At 39.2% G+C, this 19272-nt stretch overlaps 1 protein-coding gene across 1 annotated transcript in view; it reads right to left on the reverse strand.

Annotated features, from left to right (window-relative positions):
• Positions 1 to 7206: 7206 nt before the first annotated feature.
• The window catches only part of LOC134654992 (ceramide transfer protein), a 38177-nt gene continuing 26111 nt past the window's right edge, over positions 7207 to 19272 (reverse strand). The window contains exons 7-12 of the mRNA XM_063510448.1: positions 17267 to 17449; positions 15288 to 15394; positions 12884 to 13005; positions 12319 to 12500; positions 9330 to 9453; positions 7207 to 7376 (exon numbers count right to left, since the gene is read on the reverse strand). Of these exons, the coding sequence (XP_063366518.1) occupies positions 7249 to 7376; positions 9330 to 9453; positions 12319 to 12500; positions 12884 to 13005; positions 15288 to 15394; positions 17267 to 17449 (846 nt within the window). The 3' untranslated portion in view covers positions 7207 to 7248. The remainder of the gene's footprint in view (positions 7377 to 9329; positions 9454 to 12318; positions 12501 to 12883; positions 13006 to 15287; positions 15395 to 17266; positions 17450 to 19272) is intronic.

Raw genomic sequence — 19272 nt, forward strand, 5'->3', positions numbered from 1 at the left:
GGATTAAAAAAAATTGTAACAGTGTTTTAAATAATGTCTCCAGTGGTATCAGTTTCATGCCTAGTATGACGTCAAATAGGTATGTTGTACCATTGTACCGAATATCAAAAGGCGATGAACTCTTTTACATCTGTAAATGACTGAACGTAGTAATCGCATCATCATTTACATGAGATTAAAAAGATGTGTTGACGTCTAGGTTAAGCATTTTGTAAGAACTAAAATGACTTCTATATTAATATTCATCAGGCGTGAGGCTCGCACTAAAATAAATTTGAAAATAATCAAGTGAAATATATTTCACAACTATGTTTTATAAAAACTTGTGTATCTACTAGTAGTAGGTATGGTCGTCACTACTCGGAACAGAAACCTAAAGTCTATTTTTTATTCGGTAGACTGAAATGACATTTCATAGTATGAACATAAAATGTCATTTCATACTATGAAATGTCATTTTAGTCTACCGAATAAAAAAATAGACTTTAGAAAAAAGATAAATTACTAAATGAAATGTTTTTTGTTCTAATTACGAAATCAATGTCGACAATCGACATCAAAAATAAATCTCGATTTTACTAAAATATAGGCAAATTCAAAAATTACGGGTGTAATACGGAATTCTGAAGATCTATAAAATGTATATAGGTATAATGTTCTTGAGAACATGTAGTGCCTAACTGAACAATTTGATGAGGCACTTATAAGGCCATAAACGAGACCAAGTAAAATATACTTTACTTGTATATTGAATAGGGTTGAAAGTCCAACAACGTTCTGTTGTCTGGATTAAATTTGGAGTGTTCGGGAAAAGACTGGGCGTCTAAGACTATCCAGTTGCATGCCGACCGATTACTTTTTCAATTTTAAACTTCTCTATATCGTAATTTTGGAATTCATACTTTATTATGTTAGAAGCAAGGTTGCTTTTGCACCGGTACCAATTAGTGAAAGAAGTTGATAAGGTAATCCGTGTGCGCATGTACAGTAGGTAAGTCTGAAATGGAACATAGATAGACAAGAACGACGCCTAACGGACGTGTCCGAAAATACGCTTATTTTATACTTATATCCATGTTAGTGTGAATATCATTGATATAATAGTTAATCTACTTTTTTAAGTAGCCATATTTATTAGGTAATATTGAATCCAAAATATTTACTATATTTATACCCCATCATACCAAAACTGATTTCATTATTCTACTATAGATGTTAATAATTGGCATAATTTTTAATAGATACAATTATTATTTATGGTGACGATGTTTAGTAGCCTTCTACTATTCGTCGTGTACTTAGCTACTTTTATTGTTGTTTTAGAGTATCCGTGATAAAAGTGCCATATAGAACATTGGCCAATCGTATCCACTGGTCATTCTATCCCTCACATTTCACTGCATCCCATGACAGTATACGTAGTTTTAATATATTAAAACTTCTGCCAAACCATTCTCAAACTATTGACTGTCACTTTATAGTATGAAAATTGAAAACATTGGTCCATTTATATACTTGAGCTTTCAGAGAATTCCTATTTTTATAAACTTTTTATAGTATTTCTAAATTTTCGGATTCATATCAATCTTAATAGGACTTTTTGAGTATTTTATTCTATTTCCAAATTTTCCAACCACTAAGTTTTCGGTTTTTTAACTCCAGAAAATGTCTATATTTTCAACCGACTGTACTTTATATACCAGTAGTGAGGTGTTTTATATCCCGTCGAGACTGTCTGGCGTATGTTAGATAAAGCATGATTTGATAGGACACGAGTTAATGAATAAGCCTAATTCTCGGGAAAGAATGTTGACACCTCGCCACTGTTAAACTTACAACGCTAATCTAGCCTTTACTTTCTTTTGTGTATTTGGAAGAGTACCTAACTAAACATTGCCCAAAAAGCGATCTTTGAAACAATTTCACGGTTAAAATTGTCAAATGAATGTCTCTTAGAGCTAGCATCAAAGGTTGCTCGTTGAAGGACAAGACAAGACAAACCACCTCGGACCTCAGTGGCATGCTTAGGTACAAATGATGTGCAAATTAAAGTCTAGATTAGCGTTTGTACAGTCGGGTCTAAATCTATTTGTATAAGTAGTTGTAACATTAGTTACGAATATATTGTATACATCAATCACTTGAATATTTGCTGTAGCTACCTAATTAATTTTCGAATAAGGTCTAATATATTTATAATCATTTGTTCTATATACAATCGTCTGCGCGACGCTGGTAAATTAAATTAATTATTACCAACTTGTATTCTGTAGTTAATAATTAATTAATGAGAATAAGAATACGCTTCCTTGTGCTCAATGTCAATACATAACGGTCTAACATTAACATTTACTATTATATTCATACCTTTCTACGTATTTATATTATGTAACCACTTATGTGTTACTAAACTTGTAGGTCGCGGTTGTTCAATCTCATTAAATGCCCACTTTATATTTTAAATATTTGCCTACTAACAGTATATGATACCAAATTAGATGATTGAATTATTATATTGTTATAATCGCTGTTTAGCTCAATTTACTGTGTAGACTAAACTGCCTACATGTTGGTTTTAGAAAGCAGGACGAATTTTACTTAATAACAATAATAACCGTTGATATCGGCAGTTCTATTATATTCTTTCCCAAGTACATATAATATTTGAAACTATTTTGTCGCTATCACGTGCCAAATAAATATAAAGCACCACTCTATAGAGTAGTAGGTAGTAAATAGAGATATGCTTGACATGTTATTATTACGCGATTAAACGTCCACACGCCAACGTACATCTCAATCTCAACCAAATATTGAGTACAAAATTGGTTAGAAGATTGTATAATCTCCTTACTAGTTCTATAGTTGCCTGCAACTGCATATTCTCACAAGGGAATAGCCAGGAATCAGTCAACATTAAAATAGAGACATAAATTCCTACTTTCTCAAACCAACACGACAGTATATTTCTGTTAATTTACTTTTAATTGTCACGTTTTAGTAATAACTAATTAAGAATAAGGGGGCTGGTCCCTATATTTAATTGTGGACTTAAGTAATTACGTTGTTGTGAATTTTATATGCGAAGCTATGCGTTGTATAAGTACCAATTAATCAATGTTATTATAAAGTTAAAAAATCTAATACTTCCCAAAGAAGTGATGTATCAGCTCGTCGCTTTATTCCTTTTTACCTTTTAACCGCCGCGATTATTTTAAATAACTCGAGATAGTAAACCTTGATAAATGAAGGTAATTTTTTTACTTTACTCGCTGTTACGGTCGGTGGCGGTCGAAAGGTTAATTCTTATTGGTTGAGTTTTTTAAGAGGTAACGTGGCATAATCATAATTTTATGAAATGCGATATGGATTTTGTTTCCAAAAGAAATAAGTCGTTTTACAGCTCTGAAGAATTTTGACGACCTACCTACCAATTAACGAGTTACCTATCGATCAAATATTACACTATACAATAAAGGTATAAAGCGACGAAACGTATTTCTTTCAATAGATAAATTGAGACAAAAATTGTTGCTTGAGATTTAACTATGAAGGATTTTGACAAAATGTCTCACTTAAGTCCCAATTTAACATTAAATCTTAAGCAGCAGTTTTATATAACACACTAATACCTACATTTTGAATGAATGTCTATGTTCGGAGTATTATGAACGCAAATTGTTAAGTGTTGTAAAATAAAAGAAATATTTACAATTTCAGTTTTTCATTGGACATAATTAAAAACTTTTTTCAATCGTAAAACATTTTATTACAAACAATAATTAAAAAACATATTTTTACATTAGGTATATAACTTATTACAATTCCAACATCGCGTTATATATTATAAATGCAATTTATATATTATCCCGTAATATTTTGTATAGCCGGGATTTAATTTACATGAAATCCTGTACAATGTCAGCGTCAGACAGCTGGAATGGAAATAATATGCAAATTTAAAAAGTATGTTTCATAATAATCATAATTACAAAGAACCACTAGGATAACAATCTAAGAAATTAACCGAATACCTACTTTAATAAGGTACTAACGTACGCTATCATATAAAAAGGCATCATTGTTTATACAACAATAAGTCATACTTCGAAAACACAAATTCAACTGATTAGGATTCAACTGTTATAGATCGCCATGTTACCGCCAGTGACAACTGAATGAAGGAGAAAGTTATAGAGAGGTGGGAATCCCTTGGTATTTATTGTTTTTTATTTACAAGTAACGGTGCTTTTATTTATTATTTATGTATTTACAAATACATTCATAGTATCGACATTTATGATATTACAATATATCCTTTTAAGTTTCCAGTCCAGACGTATAAGCAATCTACTAATATACAAGGATACTTCCGATAATATACAAGGTATTACCGCTTTGCGCTCGCCGCCTCGTTGCTCAATTATAATAGTGAAAGCAGCATGGAATCATCATTCATTTCATCAATTGTAAACATTCAGTATTCTGATTTGATTAATGATTGGAAGAGTCTGAAAGTTTATAAATGATATGTATTGACTGTTGACGCTGTACCTGCATGATTCAGTAATAAACCAGTCATTGGTCCGAACGGTTGTTTTACTAGATACCTCACTGGCGACGAGGTACAGCATACGCATCGCATACGCTTTTCATATTCACATTGGAATAAAATTACAGACACATCAGGAAAACGAATAAAACAGTATTTTAATGTAATTTCTGAATACGATACGACGATCATAGTACTCGTGTGTTTAAAAAAAATGTAATCGGTACACCATACCAAACAAGTACCATTATCCGCGATTCCAAGATTTTCGAGCTAATAGCGTTTCCCCATACCATACAACACTGAGATCGTACTTGGGGACACAACCCAAGTGGCTACTCGGTATATGATTTTGCATGAAATTTCATATAACATAAATCCATAGATTACAATAAGTAGTATAAGCCTCGATTCTATAAGGATCCCTTATCTATTAAGGCTTATGATAAATCAAATAATCAGTACATTTTTTACTTCACTTACTGACAAAAAAGGATCTTTATAAAACCTGGCCTTAAAGATGCGCGTCGCAATCCTAATACGAGATCATTATCTAGACTGATCGTCGGACAAGTTGTGCGATAATCAGGTACAACAACTGAGTGTACACTCCTATTCATTTACATTCAAACTAAAATCACTTTTTAGTGTTCCGTACAAAACTTTGTTCACGGAACACTTATTTTAGATATTTTCGATTAGGTATTTAACCTTCCATATATGTGTGTGTGGTGGTCAAATATCGTGGGTTCAAGTTCAAACACCGGTTGTGTGAGTAGAGGAAATCTTTTTAGAAATGTTAAATTAGTAAAAAACCGTTCCTTATGTGAGGGCCTATTCGACAGCCCGTTAACAGGCGGAATGATTTCGATCGAATGTAACTGAACTGATCTGCAACTCATCATGTCATTACACTAAACCGACGAAAACCGAGAAAAATCTCATCTGACTACACCCAATGTGCGACACACATAACACCTTTACAATTTACAACAATTAAATAATTATCTAGCCTGATTACATACAAAATTGAACTATAGTGGACGTAAACAGTTGAAGAAAACGTGTAGTGGTTTTAATATCTGAACTAGGCTATCATCGTACAGCCGCGGTAACTAAATTGTCTCCGTGCTATCATTTGGCAATTTTGATGTCACACAAAGTACTAGAAGCGCTGGTGGCCTAGCGGTAAGAGCGTGCGACTTGCAATCCGGAGGTCGCGGGTTCGAACCCCGGCTCGTACCAATGAGTTTTTCGGAACTTATGTACGAAATATCATTTGATATTTACCAGTCGCTTTTCGGTGAAGGAAAACATCGTGAGGAAACCGGACTAATCCCAATACGGGCCTAGTTTACCCTCTGGGTTGGAAGGTCAGATGGCAGTCGCTGTCGTAAAACTAGTGCCCACGCCAATTACTGGGATTAGTTGCCAAGCGGACCCCAGGCTCCCATGAGCCGTGGCAAAATGCCGGGACAACGCGAGGAAGATGATGTCACAAAAAGTACTGCGCCTTGCAACATCATCTTTTTTCTCGTTCCCTCATTGCATCGCGACCACATGTAATTTAGTTAGTTTCCACTTTGAGCGGTCACGAAAACTGCTCGGTGCAGACTGCCACCAGCCGACCTCTTTACAGCGTTCGACAATCACATACGTGCCTCACCCCTAGCACGTTTGCCATTCATGCGGCCTCACAGACAAGACATCCTCCAGACTGAGCATAGTAGCGCTACCCCCTCTGCCACAAATATACGGTAGTTTTACTCCATTTTAGAGTCAAAGTGTCTTTGTGTGACGTCCATGTCTTTGAACGGACCAATCACGGCACGAGACTCGCTCACCTCGCCCCCCGCACCCCAGTATTTTTGGCAGCATCGGTTTCATAAAATAATTGCTCTAAACTCCGTCTAGAGGATTCCTAGTCTACGAGTATGTGCGGCCTCAAATTATATTTTTCTCCACATATTAGCTATCAAAAACTATGTCGATATTCAACAACAGTGTATGACTACTATAGTTATTTTGTTTTTGTTGACTATATCTAATACGTGCATATAATACAAATAGGAATTTACCTCACTTGCCGCATGTAGCGACCGTTGATCCCTTCAATGAACCATATACTTTATATACTACATAACGTAAAGACCGTTGGGAGTTTATGTATTTTTTTCCAACATTATATTTTTTACGCAAAGTTCGTAGCCTACACCAGTCATAACAGTCAAAATTACTTTGGAAAAGATTACAGTTCGCGGGAAGATCTCGACGATAAAAAAAAAAACAATATCAGTATAATGTATGTCCATAATACGACTACGTGGTCATTTCATTTTAAGGCCGAAGACATATGTATTATTCAGACGTAGGTCTTTTGTCAATGTTTTTTTCAGTGACAAGTGAACAACTTAAACGTTGAAGCGTTAGAGCATTAGAGCGCGTTCACATTAATCTTATCGTCGGTCGCATCTGCCGCAGTTCTACTCTTCATTCTAAAACACGGGTGTTAACTGACGGCTCACCGCCAGCCTAAAACTTTATGTGAACGCGTCTTTAACAGCTTTTTGATTCTTGAAATCTCCGGATATGCAACAGCCACACGACATCTAGCATTGATTAACGTACACGCACAGTCCACTCGGCTCAGTCGGAAGTCAAGTGACAGTTCCCTGGGTGGGGTGTGTGAGCTGCCGCTAGATGGCGAGAGGCTTGCCCTTGCACTGGTCGACGACGTAGCCGGTGAAGCGTTTCAGGAACTTCGGGTACTCGCGCTTGTACACGGCGCGTAGCACGCCCGCCGGTGCCCAGCCGCCGGGGTTCACTGGGGGAGAAATAGTACATTACTGCAGACGCCGGGAAAGAAGGGCTTGCCGGGTGAGTAGGTATAGCCGGCCGACCGTAGGGAGGCCGGATAGTGATACGAAGCCGGCAAGACCTTTTCACGGCTAGGCATGTATAGTGCTTTTCTCAAACATGCAATGAAATAAAAAAAATACACCACTCAAAAAAACAAATTTATAATCTTTATAATAAAAATCCAACTTCACAACAAAAGTTTTTTAATTTTCCTTCCAATCCCGCCATAATTGTTTTTTTTTTTACGGAAGTCGTCCGTATTTCGCGTGTGTAGTGTTCGAATAGACCTTATTAGGGCCATTATACACAATCTGATAATAAGAATCTCAATTTCTATAAATAAAATAAATGCAGAGTATTTTAAATATTGTCTATGGTCTCTGGTGACTTACGTATAGACAACATTTTAAATTTATTGATCAACACATTGAATCATACAGATTCGTATTCTTAATATCAGTACGTTCGTGTATAACAGGCGTTAAACACGAATATGTTGGTCCGATAACTATTCATTCACCAAAAATATAAAAAAAAAAATATAATTCGGCTGTTAAGTCTGTTCATGGACACAGACCCCATGTTTACATTAGAATTAAAAAAAAAAATACTTCCCGGCCTAGGCCTTCAATTTCGTATGAAATTCCTTTACAGTTCTCTGGAGTTGCTCCGCCCTAAACGTGATACTTCGAAGCCTGATATAACGCCCGGAGCGACGACATTTCATTGCATGTTTGAGAAAATTACGTTAGCGCAAATGTGACTACTGTGTACAATATCAGGTTCAAATTCCTTTGACACTAGTAAATCTCTATCCAGCCAGTTTGATGTGTATCGTACATAAAAACTACGAGTTAATGCCGCTTGCAGAGTGAAGGCCACGAAATCATTTATGATTTGGACCTAATTATTCTCTGGCTTATCATTATCTCCTCTAGACAGACGTTATTCACAAACGCGCTACAATCCTCGATTAGCTATCGTTTGTCCTAATCTACCATTTTGACTCATTTATTAGTTAGAAAAGGATAAAACATAAATTAACTAATTGAGGCTTGTATAGTTTTTATGAATCTCCTATTATTTTTTCTTCCTGTCTACATTGTATCTTTTGATTGTCACTAGAGACTTTTTTTTTTAATCCACCGCCTGGCTGTGCTGTATCCCACCTGTGCTGCAGTAGGCGATGCTGGTGGTGATGTTCTGGCGGGTGCGCGGGGCACGTGCTCCGACACGCCAGGCACGCCGTCACGAACAGACGGATGCAGCCGCTGGCGTTGGGCTGCCGACAAAATGTACAGTAAACCCACCTGTGCTGCAGTAGGCGATGCTGGTGGTGATGTTCTGGCGGGTGGGCTGCTCGCCCGCGGGGCACGTGCTCCGGCACGCCAGGCACACCGTCACGAACAGACGGATGCAGCCGCTGGCGTTGGGCTGCGGACAAAATGTACAGTAAACCCACCTGTGCTGCAGTAGGCGATGCTGGTGGTGATGTTCTGGCGGATGGGCTGCTCGCCCGCGGGGCACGTGCTCCGGCACGCCAGGCACACCGTCACGAACAGACGGATGCAGCCGCTGGCGTTGGGCTGCGGACAAAATGTACAGGAAACCCACCTGTGCTGCAGTAGGCGATGCTGGTGGTGATGTTCTGGCGGGTGGGCTGCTCGCCCGCGGGGCACGTGCTCCGGCACGCCAGGCACACCGTCACGAACAGACGGATGCAGCCGCTGGCGTTGGGCTGCGGACAAAATGTACAGTAAACCCACCTGTGCTGCAGTAGGCGATGCTGGTGGTGATGTTCTGGCGGATGGGCTGCTCGCCCGCGGGGCACGTGCTCCGGCACGCCAGGCACACCGTCACGAACAGACGGATGCAGCCGCTGGCGTTGGGCTGCGGACAAAATGTACAGGAAACCCACCTGTGCTGCAGTAGGCGATGCTGGTGGTGATGTTCTGGCGGGTGGGCTGCTCGCCCGCGGGGCACGTGCTCCGGCACGCCAGGCACACCGTCACGAACAGACGGATGCAGCCGCTGGCGTTGGGCTGCCGACAAAATATGCAATAATGATATTTTTCTAAACTACTTGTGTTAAGTTATATGAAATCAGTGAACGCATATAAACCATGGAAGTATTCTGTCCGCTCAATTATGACCCAACGTAAAGTATTCGATTGTAGGCGGTGCTTACAGAGTGTTCGATTGGCAACTTCAGTGCGGCCGAGATGACAGTCAGTGACGGATGGCTAAATTGGTTTATAAAAACTACGTTTTTTTGTAATTAAAAATGTCTTCATGTGTCGTGAAGTGGTGCAGAAGTTGTTTTAGTTCATATCAAGGACAGTGGAATCACTTTTCACTTGTAGTAAACAGATAACTTCAGTAAAATTTGGAATAAACATGACGACATTTTTTCAATACTACCGTGCTAAGCTAAAACGTAACAACTGCATACGACTTTCATAACAACATACGACTTTTTAAATTGCGAGGATAATAGGGATGGTTTTATGCCAAATGAAGTAGACTATTTTATTAACTTATGATTGGTTTAGGTATTTTCTATATACAGTAGAATCCGCTTATAATGACATTGAAGGGAAGTAACAAACATGTCATACTAAGCGGATGTCATATAAAGCATAGTTGATCAACTTTTTATTTTGTTTTCCAAATTAATCTCAAACTATTTGGTGAGAGATGAGTTTTATTAACCTTATACCAATTATCAACTTTCACCGAGAGTAAAAACTAAAACAATTTAAACGCCACAGACGTCCTCGCAGGGAAAGATGTGGGGTCGGCCACGAAAACCAGCGAATTTGTCAGTATAACCGGACATAATTCTATAAAAATAGTATTTATAGGTCGAAGTCATCTTATCCGACTTTGTCACAAAGAATTTCATATGAAAACCAAACTTCGCACAGTAATTGCGTCATAGTAAGCGGTTGGTCAGTATAAGAGGAGTCATAATAAACGGATTCCACTGTAATTATAAATGTAGTAATAAATTCCTTCTTACAGATTTGTATTTTCCTTTTTTATTTCATGAGATGGAGCTATAAAAAAACTACCTAGTTATTTCAAATTAATAATCAAATTTGGTATTGTCATTTTACATTACTTTCCATTCAAATTCCCACAATATGCTATTCGCAGAGAACTATGGAAAAAAGCTGTCCAATTAGAGAGACATGAAATTGAGTGGATGCCTGGCAAGATATATAATGTTCTATTCATGAGATAACCCGTGAGATAATCATATCCGGTCTCCTATATGTAGATACATTGTTTTCTATCACGCTTTCACTGAATTAATTTAACAAATACACACATTATCTCAAAATGTTGATCATTTTAATCCACCCTCTACTGTCACATATATGTAGGTTCTCTCTCAAGCCATTTCCGTCAGTAGAAAAGAGAGGCGAATTTAGAAAATGTAAGCGCGCGAACGGTTATGGTCCCATACAAAATTGTAATTATGCGCCTTTTTCTACTGACAAACTTGCTTGACCGGCTATATACATATAAAATATTTCCATTGGAACTGAAAGTGGGGATTTATTGTGACTCCGCCTGTTCAAATGTTTTTGACCCGATTCGTGTACCTACCCATGTAAATTTTGCAGGCTGTATAGCCTGTCCGATTTCTAAGATCAAGTTCGCCATACATTTACTATGGCGTACTTGATCTTAGAAAAACGGACAGACTATACCAGTACGGCTACCATCAGTTTGGCACTGACAAACGCCGTCGAGAACGTAATTTACTTTCTATACATCTCGCTCGTACTCGCATATTAGTGCAAACAAGATGTATAGAAAGTAAATTACGTTCTCGATAGCGTAAATGTCAGTTTTGACACTGTCAGTGACTCATGGTACGGGCTCTGAACGTGACTTCGCACTGCCATACAGATTGATAATAAAATATACAAAATACTTATTATAGCGGAATACATTTATACAACAATGAATATTTAATTATGTTGAGTTAGTCTGTCATTTAATATCATATCAACATTTTAACTAAGTAGTTATCTTTTAATCTGCATTAAATTATTATGCGTGAATTATTTGACTGGTTCTTCAATGTATGGCATAAACCTATCCCTGTCCAAGTCATATTCTAATCAAATATGAACCGCGAATTCTCAGCGGCCAGTACGTACAGCAAGAAGGTTATTAGCGGATTAATGTCGCTGATTGGTAGTTATTGACATTATATGCATTTCATCTACACTTAGCTGTGTACGTTAGTGTAATAGAGACAGGCTCTGTAAACGTATCGTCTTATTTAAATGTAGGCGTAATTGTGTATGTGTGCTAATTTGGCCCGAGAATTTGAACGGTAATGTTCCCAAAGGCGGTTTCCAGTTATATGCTTTCACTGTATGAAATAAGCTACATGAAATTGTGTTGAAATTAGAGTTTATTGATTTGGCTGCTTATGTGAATAAGCACACACACTTATTAGCAATGAAGCTTGCGACTAAAATCTATAGACAATAACTTGAATAGGTTCCTGGTGTCCAAACCGAAAGTATCCCTGTAAGTCCCTACCTTATTGAATTCGATAATAGATATGCGTCTAAATATTGCGACTAGGGCATCAAAGTTGGTTCGCGCGTATTCCAAGCCCACGCGACAAATGTCAATTCAGGACGGGAAAAACTAACAGTTTAGAGTTACAAATAAAGAATAATAAAGAATACATTTTATTTATAGTAACTAAGAAATAAGCATCTTGTATCTTGGAGCTTACAAAAAAGAGTAACAGATTGGATAAACTAAACCTAATTCAAATTATGTGTGAGAGGGTGACAAGGTGTAATAGTTATGCTTGTAGGGTGTGTATGTGTGTGTATGAAAGGTGAGACTGAGACTAAGTGGTTGTTACTCACCGGGTAGTGGGGGTTGGTGGTGGAATGGTTGATGACCGCATACGTGTCGTCGTCGGCGGCGCGCACGTGCGACCAGAAGAGCGCGTCACGCTGAGAGACGGGCCAGATGCGCTTGAACGTCTGGTGGAACACCAGCGCGTCCGACGATATTTCCTCCACTATGTTCATGTTCTCTAGTGTCGCTGGAATGTTAACGTTATATTTTAAAAATATGATTTTACAACTATAATTTATGCACTTACGTTGCTGTAAAATGTTATGACTGCATAAAACAACAAAGTTTTTTTTTTTACTTTTTCGCCGTATTACAAAGAAGTAAGGTGCAAAAGTGTAAACGTATCTATATACGCTCTTTTGCAGTAACAGGGCAGAGCTTTCACGTTGGCTGTTCTTGCCATGAAAAAAATGAGGGATTTTTTTATTTCGTTCTATTAAAGTATATTTCGCGATATAAACTCTATCAGTTACACTTAATATGCACTTGTAAAAACCGCAGTAACTTTAAATTGGAATGAAATCTATCATATACGAGTAAGAGAAGTGAGTAAAATGAACGTCGACTTACTTTCCCACTCATACCGGTATCGGGGGTTGAAGAAATAGTGGCACATCTCGCGGGCCGACACTCCGCGCACTTTGTGCATCGCCTTCAAGGGGTCCATCACCATCCCGTCCACTTCCACCTCTCTGAAACAACATTTAGAATATTAGAGAAGATAGAAATACATCTAACAGCTTTCGGAAGCGGAGGCGTGTACAATCCATCGCAGAAGCAGCTATGTAAAAGAAGTAAAAATAGAATAATTTACGGATAATAAAGTTATGAAATAATTATTTTGATAGAATCTGGGTAAAAAGATCGACGCGGCAAAGGTAGTTTTGGAAAAAAGCATGTTTATTATTGAGAATCCATGTCACACAAGCATATTTATTCAGTTATAATAGTTTACATTATGTAATTATGTATATCGTTGGTTAGAAAACTTTAAAAAGTAGCTGTTGAAAGTGTGCGGTTAAAAAAAAACAACAGGTTGCACTCCGGGAGTGCCGACAGAAGTGAAAACTCAATGACTAGTCCAAAATGTCTGCAGCACTATGTATAATTGACTCATCCTCCTTTCTATTGAAAAACTTTAGTTCCGAAATTGCTGGTCAGTGAGCTTAGATTTGTAGCGTCAATTGTTTAAAATTCGAATAGAAATTGTAAAGTTACCTTGCAGACCTCGCATCTAAATATATTTGGTCATGATATTTTGAGTTTCATTCACCAGTAGTAATTTCACTTTTATTAGTGAATAAAAACGAAACAGCAGGCTCAGGCATACATTTTCGCCGCGCGGTAGAGAGAGGGTTACGCCTTATGTCTTACGCCTTACGGTCACGTGATACCTGTTACAAGTTTAACATTTTTTCCCCATCACAAAAAGTGCACAGCGCCGCTAAAGAAGTTTTCACTTCAAAAATGTGTTTTAAACTCCAAATCGCAAAAAAAGACCAGACATCACAGCGTCGCCGTCTTAACAGATGATATCAGACACAAAAATAGATAAAACAACCCATTATTTTTAATTCACCGTGTCAATTCCACTAAAACAATTATCGTAAATCAATCAGTTCGACCAGCGCCCCAGCAAAGGGTACACAATGTTGTTGAAACAAACAAGGTTTAGCTTCAACAATCGTACAAACGGCACGTGATATTTGTTTCAAGTAAATCGTTTAGCGCAAACTTATCCAGGGACAAAGCAATATTGTGTCTAGAATAATTACATAGTTTAAGATAACACATACATATTTACATAACAATCGGGATGGCTAAATATACTCGAGGCACAACGTTGACGAAGAAATAATTTGTTACGATGAGTAGGTATTTGAATATTAACTTTATCGTCATCGTAGTATGTCTAACTAAGCTGTGTCGACTTTGACATGACAACGTGTGGAAACTTTAAAATTACTTTCTAGTTATTGCTTCCCTGCTTAATATATTTAGTATGTCTCTGGTCTATTAGTACAATACAATATAGGTGCGGATTGCTTTATTAAAGCAATTAAGATTGCGTCAGTCAGTTGCAACACCGTCCATTTTTATCCCGAATAATAAACATGCCAAGCGCCCGATCTACCTTCGCCACTGTTTACAAACCAAACTGGCCAGGTTTAAACCGATTTCACGGTAATGGCGTGGCATAATAAGAAATAATCCTTGTAGAAAAAGGATATAAACGTATATAACACGATGTTACATCAGTTGCAGGTGCCGTCTAGAAATCCTGCCATTATTTTGCGCGAAATGTGGTCAATATTGTCGCTGGAATTACAACTGTAACGTCATAGCATTAAGGAATATTATGGTTCGCCAGAATTCACCTAAAAACCCTCTGCCCGTCGCAGCACTGGTTCGAAGTGGTTCGAAGTATACCCTAAACTTAATTGCCTCAAACTAGACTAGACGTTTGTCTAGACAGAATAAGGTCAGGGAACAGCAATTGAGTTCAGCACTATAATTACAAAAGTTTATGTCGTGTAATGTTTTCTTTTAAGGTATACGCTAGATTGTTAGATAGTGTATACAGGGTGCTTCCTGTAACAGGGGCAATAAATTAACTGATGTACTCCTCAAACTGGCCAACAATTTGTTCAGCAACTTTTAAAAATTATGAATCCTTTAGACTTCCTCTTTTTCATACAAAATAAATACTGCCTTCAATGTACGCTGACATCAGTGTGTTTGACGTTGCTTGTCACGCTTTAAACATAACAAAATTTGCAATACATTGCGTCTTAGAATAAACTTTAGTGTAATAAAAATCAAAACATGAGTTATTTTTAAAAGTTGCTGAAAAAATTTTGGTCAGTTTGAGGAGTACAGCCTATAGTTTAATTTATTGCTCCTGTTACAGGAAACACCCTGTATATGTAGTATGTGGTAGTTAGTAGTTCATAGTTAGAATAGAAACGCGTACCTCCTGTACATCCTCATGTCACCTTCTTCAGCGAACAACTGCCAACCATTTCCGCCTCCGACGTCCTCGAACGCGGCTTGGATCTGCTCCGTCGATATCCTGTCGATCTGGAAACAAAATATTCTTGTCGAACAAAATGTCAAACACATTTTTGCATTTGCATCACAGATAACGCAAAATGAACCTTATTTCAATCGCGTGCCAGCATATTAAATTAAATTTGTATTAAGGCAACTAGACTAACTATTATAAATAGTGACGCTCAGAGCTGCTTAGTTTTAACTAATGCAAACATATCTCGATGCATGCAGCATAAAAGTATATCTAAGGGGCGATCTTTGTAATAAATCAATTACCATATTCCGACGAGGTCTGAAATATATACCTACCTATTTATAACTTATTTATGATTTAAGTGATAGTATCATTTATAGCACCAATTTAGAGGCTACGTTTGAAATGATCATGACACCATATAAGTGACCTAAATAGATACATGACGTCACGATGGCGTGCGTGTCACACACCCCAACCCATTAACGTGCGCGTTGGGACCCGAGTTGTCCTGTTAGCTCTATTAGTATTTGGTCCTCCCTATTGCTTTTAAATGTATTGTAGGTACTTAAATTTTTTGTAGGTGTTTTGTTATTTACCTAAAAGAAAATAAGTTACTATACTTAAAGTTACCTCAGTTCACAGCGATACATGGTCAGCCTGCTGTCAAAAGACAACGGCGGCACCTAAACCCAAAACCTAACCCTTCATTTTGACAGTCGTACCTCATACTACATACAATATCTAACGGGAAGGAGTCGGTCTATGATCAGTGTTACCTCAGTCCACAGCGGGTGTGCGGTGAGCCGATTATCAATACCAGCCCTAGTAGCACGGTCGCATTTTTATCATTTATCACCATGCCTGTCACGTTCTAACAAGTATGTAAGTGCGAAAGTGACGGGCTTAGTGATAGTGGATAAAAATGGATCCGTGCTGAGCCCGCAGGAGGAGACAGCTCCACCTGGCCTCTCGTGTGTACGCCGGGACACGACGCGGGCACACCGTTCCTCTTCCATCTTGTCAAACCCTATCTATTGTAGTATTACCTCAGTCCACAGCGGGTGTACGGTGAGCCGGTTGTCAATAGCAGGGGGCGGTAGGTCCACCTGGTCCCTCGTGTGTACGGTAGGAGACACCACGCGGGCACACCGCTCCTCTTCCATTTTGTCTACCCTATCTATTGTAGTATTACCTCAGTCCACAGCGGGTGTACGGTGAGCCGGTTGTCAATAGCAGGGGGCGGTAGGTCCACCTGGTCCCTCGTGTGTACGGTAGGAGACACCACGCGGGCACACCGCTCCTCTTCCATTTTGTCTACCCTATCTATTGTAGTATTACCTCAGTCCACAGCGGGTGTACGGTGAGCCGGTTGTCAATAGCAGGGGGCGGTAGGTCCACCTGGTCCCTCGTGTGTACGGTAGGAGACACCACGCGGGCACACCGCTCCTCTTCCATTTTGTCTACCCTATCTATTGTAGTATTACCTCAGTCCACAGCGGGTGTACGGTGAGCCGGTTGTCAATAGCAGGGGGCGGTAGGTCCACCTGGTCCCTCGTGTGTACGGTAGGAGACACCACGCGGGCACACCGCTCCTCTTCCATTTTGTCTACCCTATCTATTGTAGTATTACCTCAGTCCACAGCGGGTGTACGGTGAGCCGGTTGTCAATAGCAGGGGGCGGTAGGTCCACCTGGTCCCTCGTGTGTACGGTAGGAGACACCACGCGGGCACACCGCTCCTCTTCCATTTTGTCTACCCTATCTATTGTAGTATTACCTCAGTCCACAGCGGGTGTACGGTGAGCCGGTTGTCAATAGCAGGGGGCGGTAGGTCCACCTGGTCCCTCGTGTGTACGGTAGGAGACACCACGCGGGCACACCGCTCCTCTTCCATTTTGTCTACCCTATCTATTGTAGTATTACCTCAGTCCACAGCGGGTGTACGGTGAGCCGGTTGTCAATAGCAGGGGGCGGCAGGTCGACCTGGTCTCGCGTGTGTACGGTAGGAGACACCACGCGGGCACACCGTTCCTCCTCCATTTTGTCAAACCCCGTCTCCACGGCATCGTAGAACTCGTCGTCAGGCAACGTCGAGTGCGGTCCCTCCTGAAGACAAATGCGTTTATTAAATACTAATACCAGGCGTGGCTCACTCCGCGATTTTGTCGCTTTGCTACAGATAGCTAAAAGTACATCCGTTCCACACCAATTTTGGGGAAAGCCATAAGCCGCGCGTGGCGCTGTCGCCACCTAGCGGCCATATCTGTGCTGATCGTAATAACAGACGCGTTTTGTTAGAGAGTGAGTTTTCTGTACCTAGTACTATTATTTATTCTGTGCTAATACTTAGTTGTTTGTAAGAAATGCCACAGGGAGGTAGTAAAACTGAAATTCATTCATACGTATATAACAACTTCAGTAATGCCGCGGAAACGGCGCCACATTTTGTGGTTTTTGGGATTGTCAACTTTTAACGTTTGACAACTGTCTGTGGCTGTTGGATTGTTTGTGGTAATGTAAAGTTCTGAAATGCTAGAGTCGGACTAAGCTAGCCCTGCATGACATTTGCAAGAACAAAGTGTGGCCATGACATTTCTAATGCCAAATTTCTATGAAAATCACACTTACACTCTTCCTCACTTTCTGTTTAAATTGGTGCAAAGTTAGCTTAGACGGACTCTAGGAGCTAAATGTTTATCCCTAAATACTTCGTTAGTACAAACCATTAATATCATCACATTCGAAATGAACATACTGACATTTCAGAATTACTAAGAATTGGGAAAAGGACAGCCGAGTAAGTACATAAATTAATTTTGTATTAAGCAGAAACGTCTGCGAACGATGCTATAAGAAGTGTAGGACTCTTACGGTAGATGTCGCCTCCCTAGGGCTCATATATGGTGGAAATATTCGCTGAATTGGGTACGGTCTTGGTAGCTCAGATGGCAGAGCACTGTACTAGTGATCCAGTGGTCGTGGGTTCAAGTCCCACCCAAGACAGGGAATTTTCCACTTTTAATTTATTTCGAAGCTTATTACAGTACATCTTTAAAATACCGCGTAGATATGAAGTCAAAAACATAACAGTACATAAAACAACTGCTGCATCCAGTGAAACATCAATTGAGGGATATTATGATTCCTCGCACGTCAACCCAGATACCAAAGGACGTCGTTAGGAAACGAATTCAGTTGATTACATGTAGTTGTATGCCCAGCATGACAAGTTAGTGACCTAGTTCTTGTAGTGTTACTACAACACCATAAAAAGTGTCTCCTTGGACATTGTGGCTGGTGTAACCCATAACAAAACGAATGAGTCTCGCCCACCGAGGGTTCCGTACAAATTTAACTATTATTTTATTATTTTTATTTTTTACAAATATGTACCTATACAGTTTTTTAGGGTTCCGTACCCAAAGGGTAAAAACGGGACCCTATTACTAAGACTCCGCTGTCCGTCCGTCCGCCCGTCCGTCCGTCCGTCCGTCTGTCACCAGGCTGTATCTCACGAACCGTGATAGCTAGACAGTTGAAATTTTCACAGATGATGTATTTCTGTTGCCGCTATAACAACAAATACTAAAAACAAAATAAAATAAAGATTTAAGTGGGGCTCCCATACAACAAACGTGATTTTTGACCGAAGTTAAGCAACGTCGGGCGGGGTCAGTACATGGATGGGTGACCGTTTTTTTGCTTGTTTTGCTCTATTTTTTGTTGATGGTGCGGAACCCTCCATGCGCGAGTCCGACTCGCACTTGGCCGGTTTTTTTTCCTGTATTTGTGTATTTGTAGTGTAAGAATATATATTACTTGCCAAATTTAATAGATCAACTATCAATTTTGATTCCCTGGATCGTGTCGAAATATACGTTTTTTTGCGGCTTAAACGGCCGTATCTGTTTTTTACGTTAACTTAGAAA

The sequence above is a fragment of the Cydia amplana genome, chromosome 16 (assembly GCF_948474715.1).
Source record: "Cydia amplana chromosome 16, ilCydAmpl1.1, whole genome shotgun sequence".
NCBI classification, from domain to species: Eukaryota; Metazoa; Arthropoda; class Insecta; order Lepidoptera; family Tortricidae; genus Cydia; species Cydia amplana.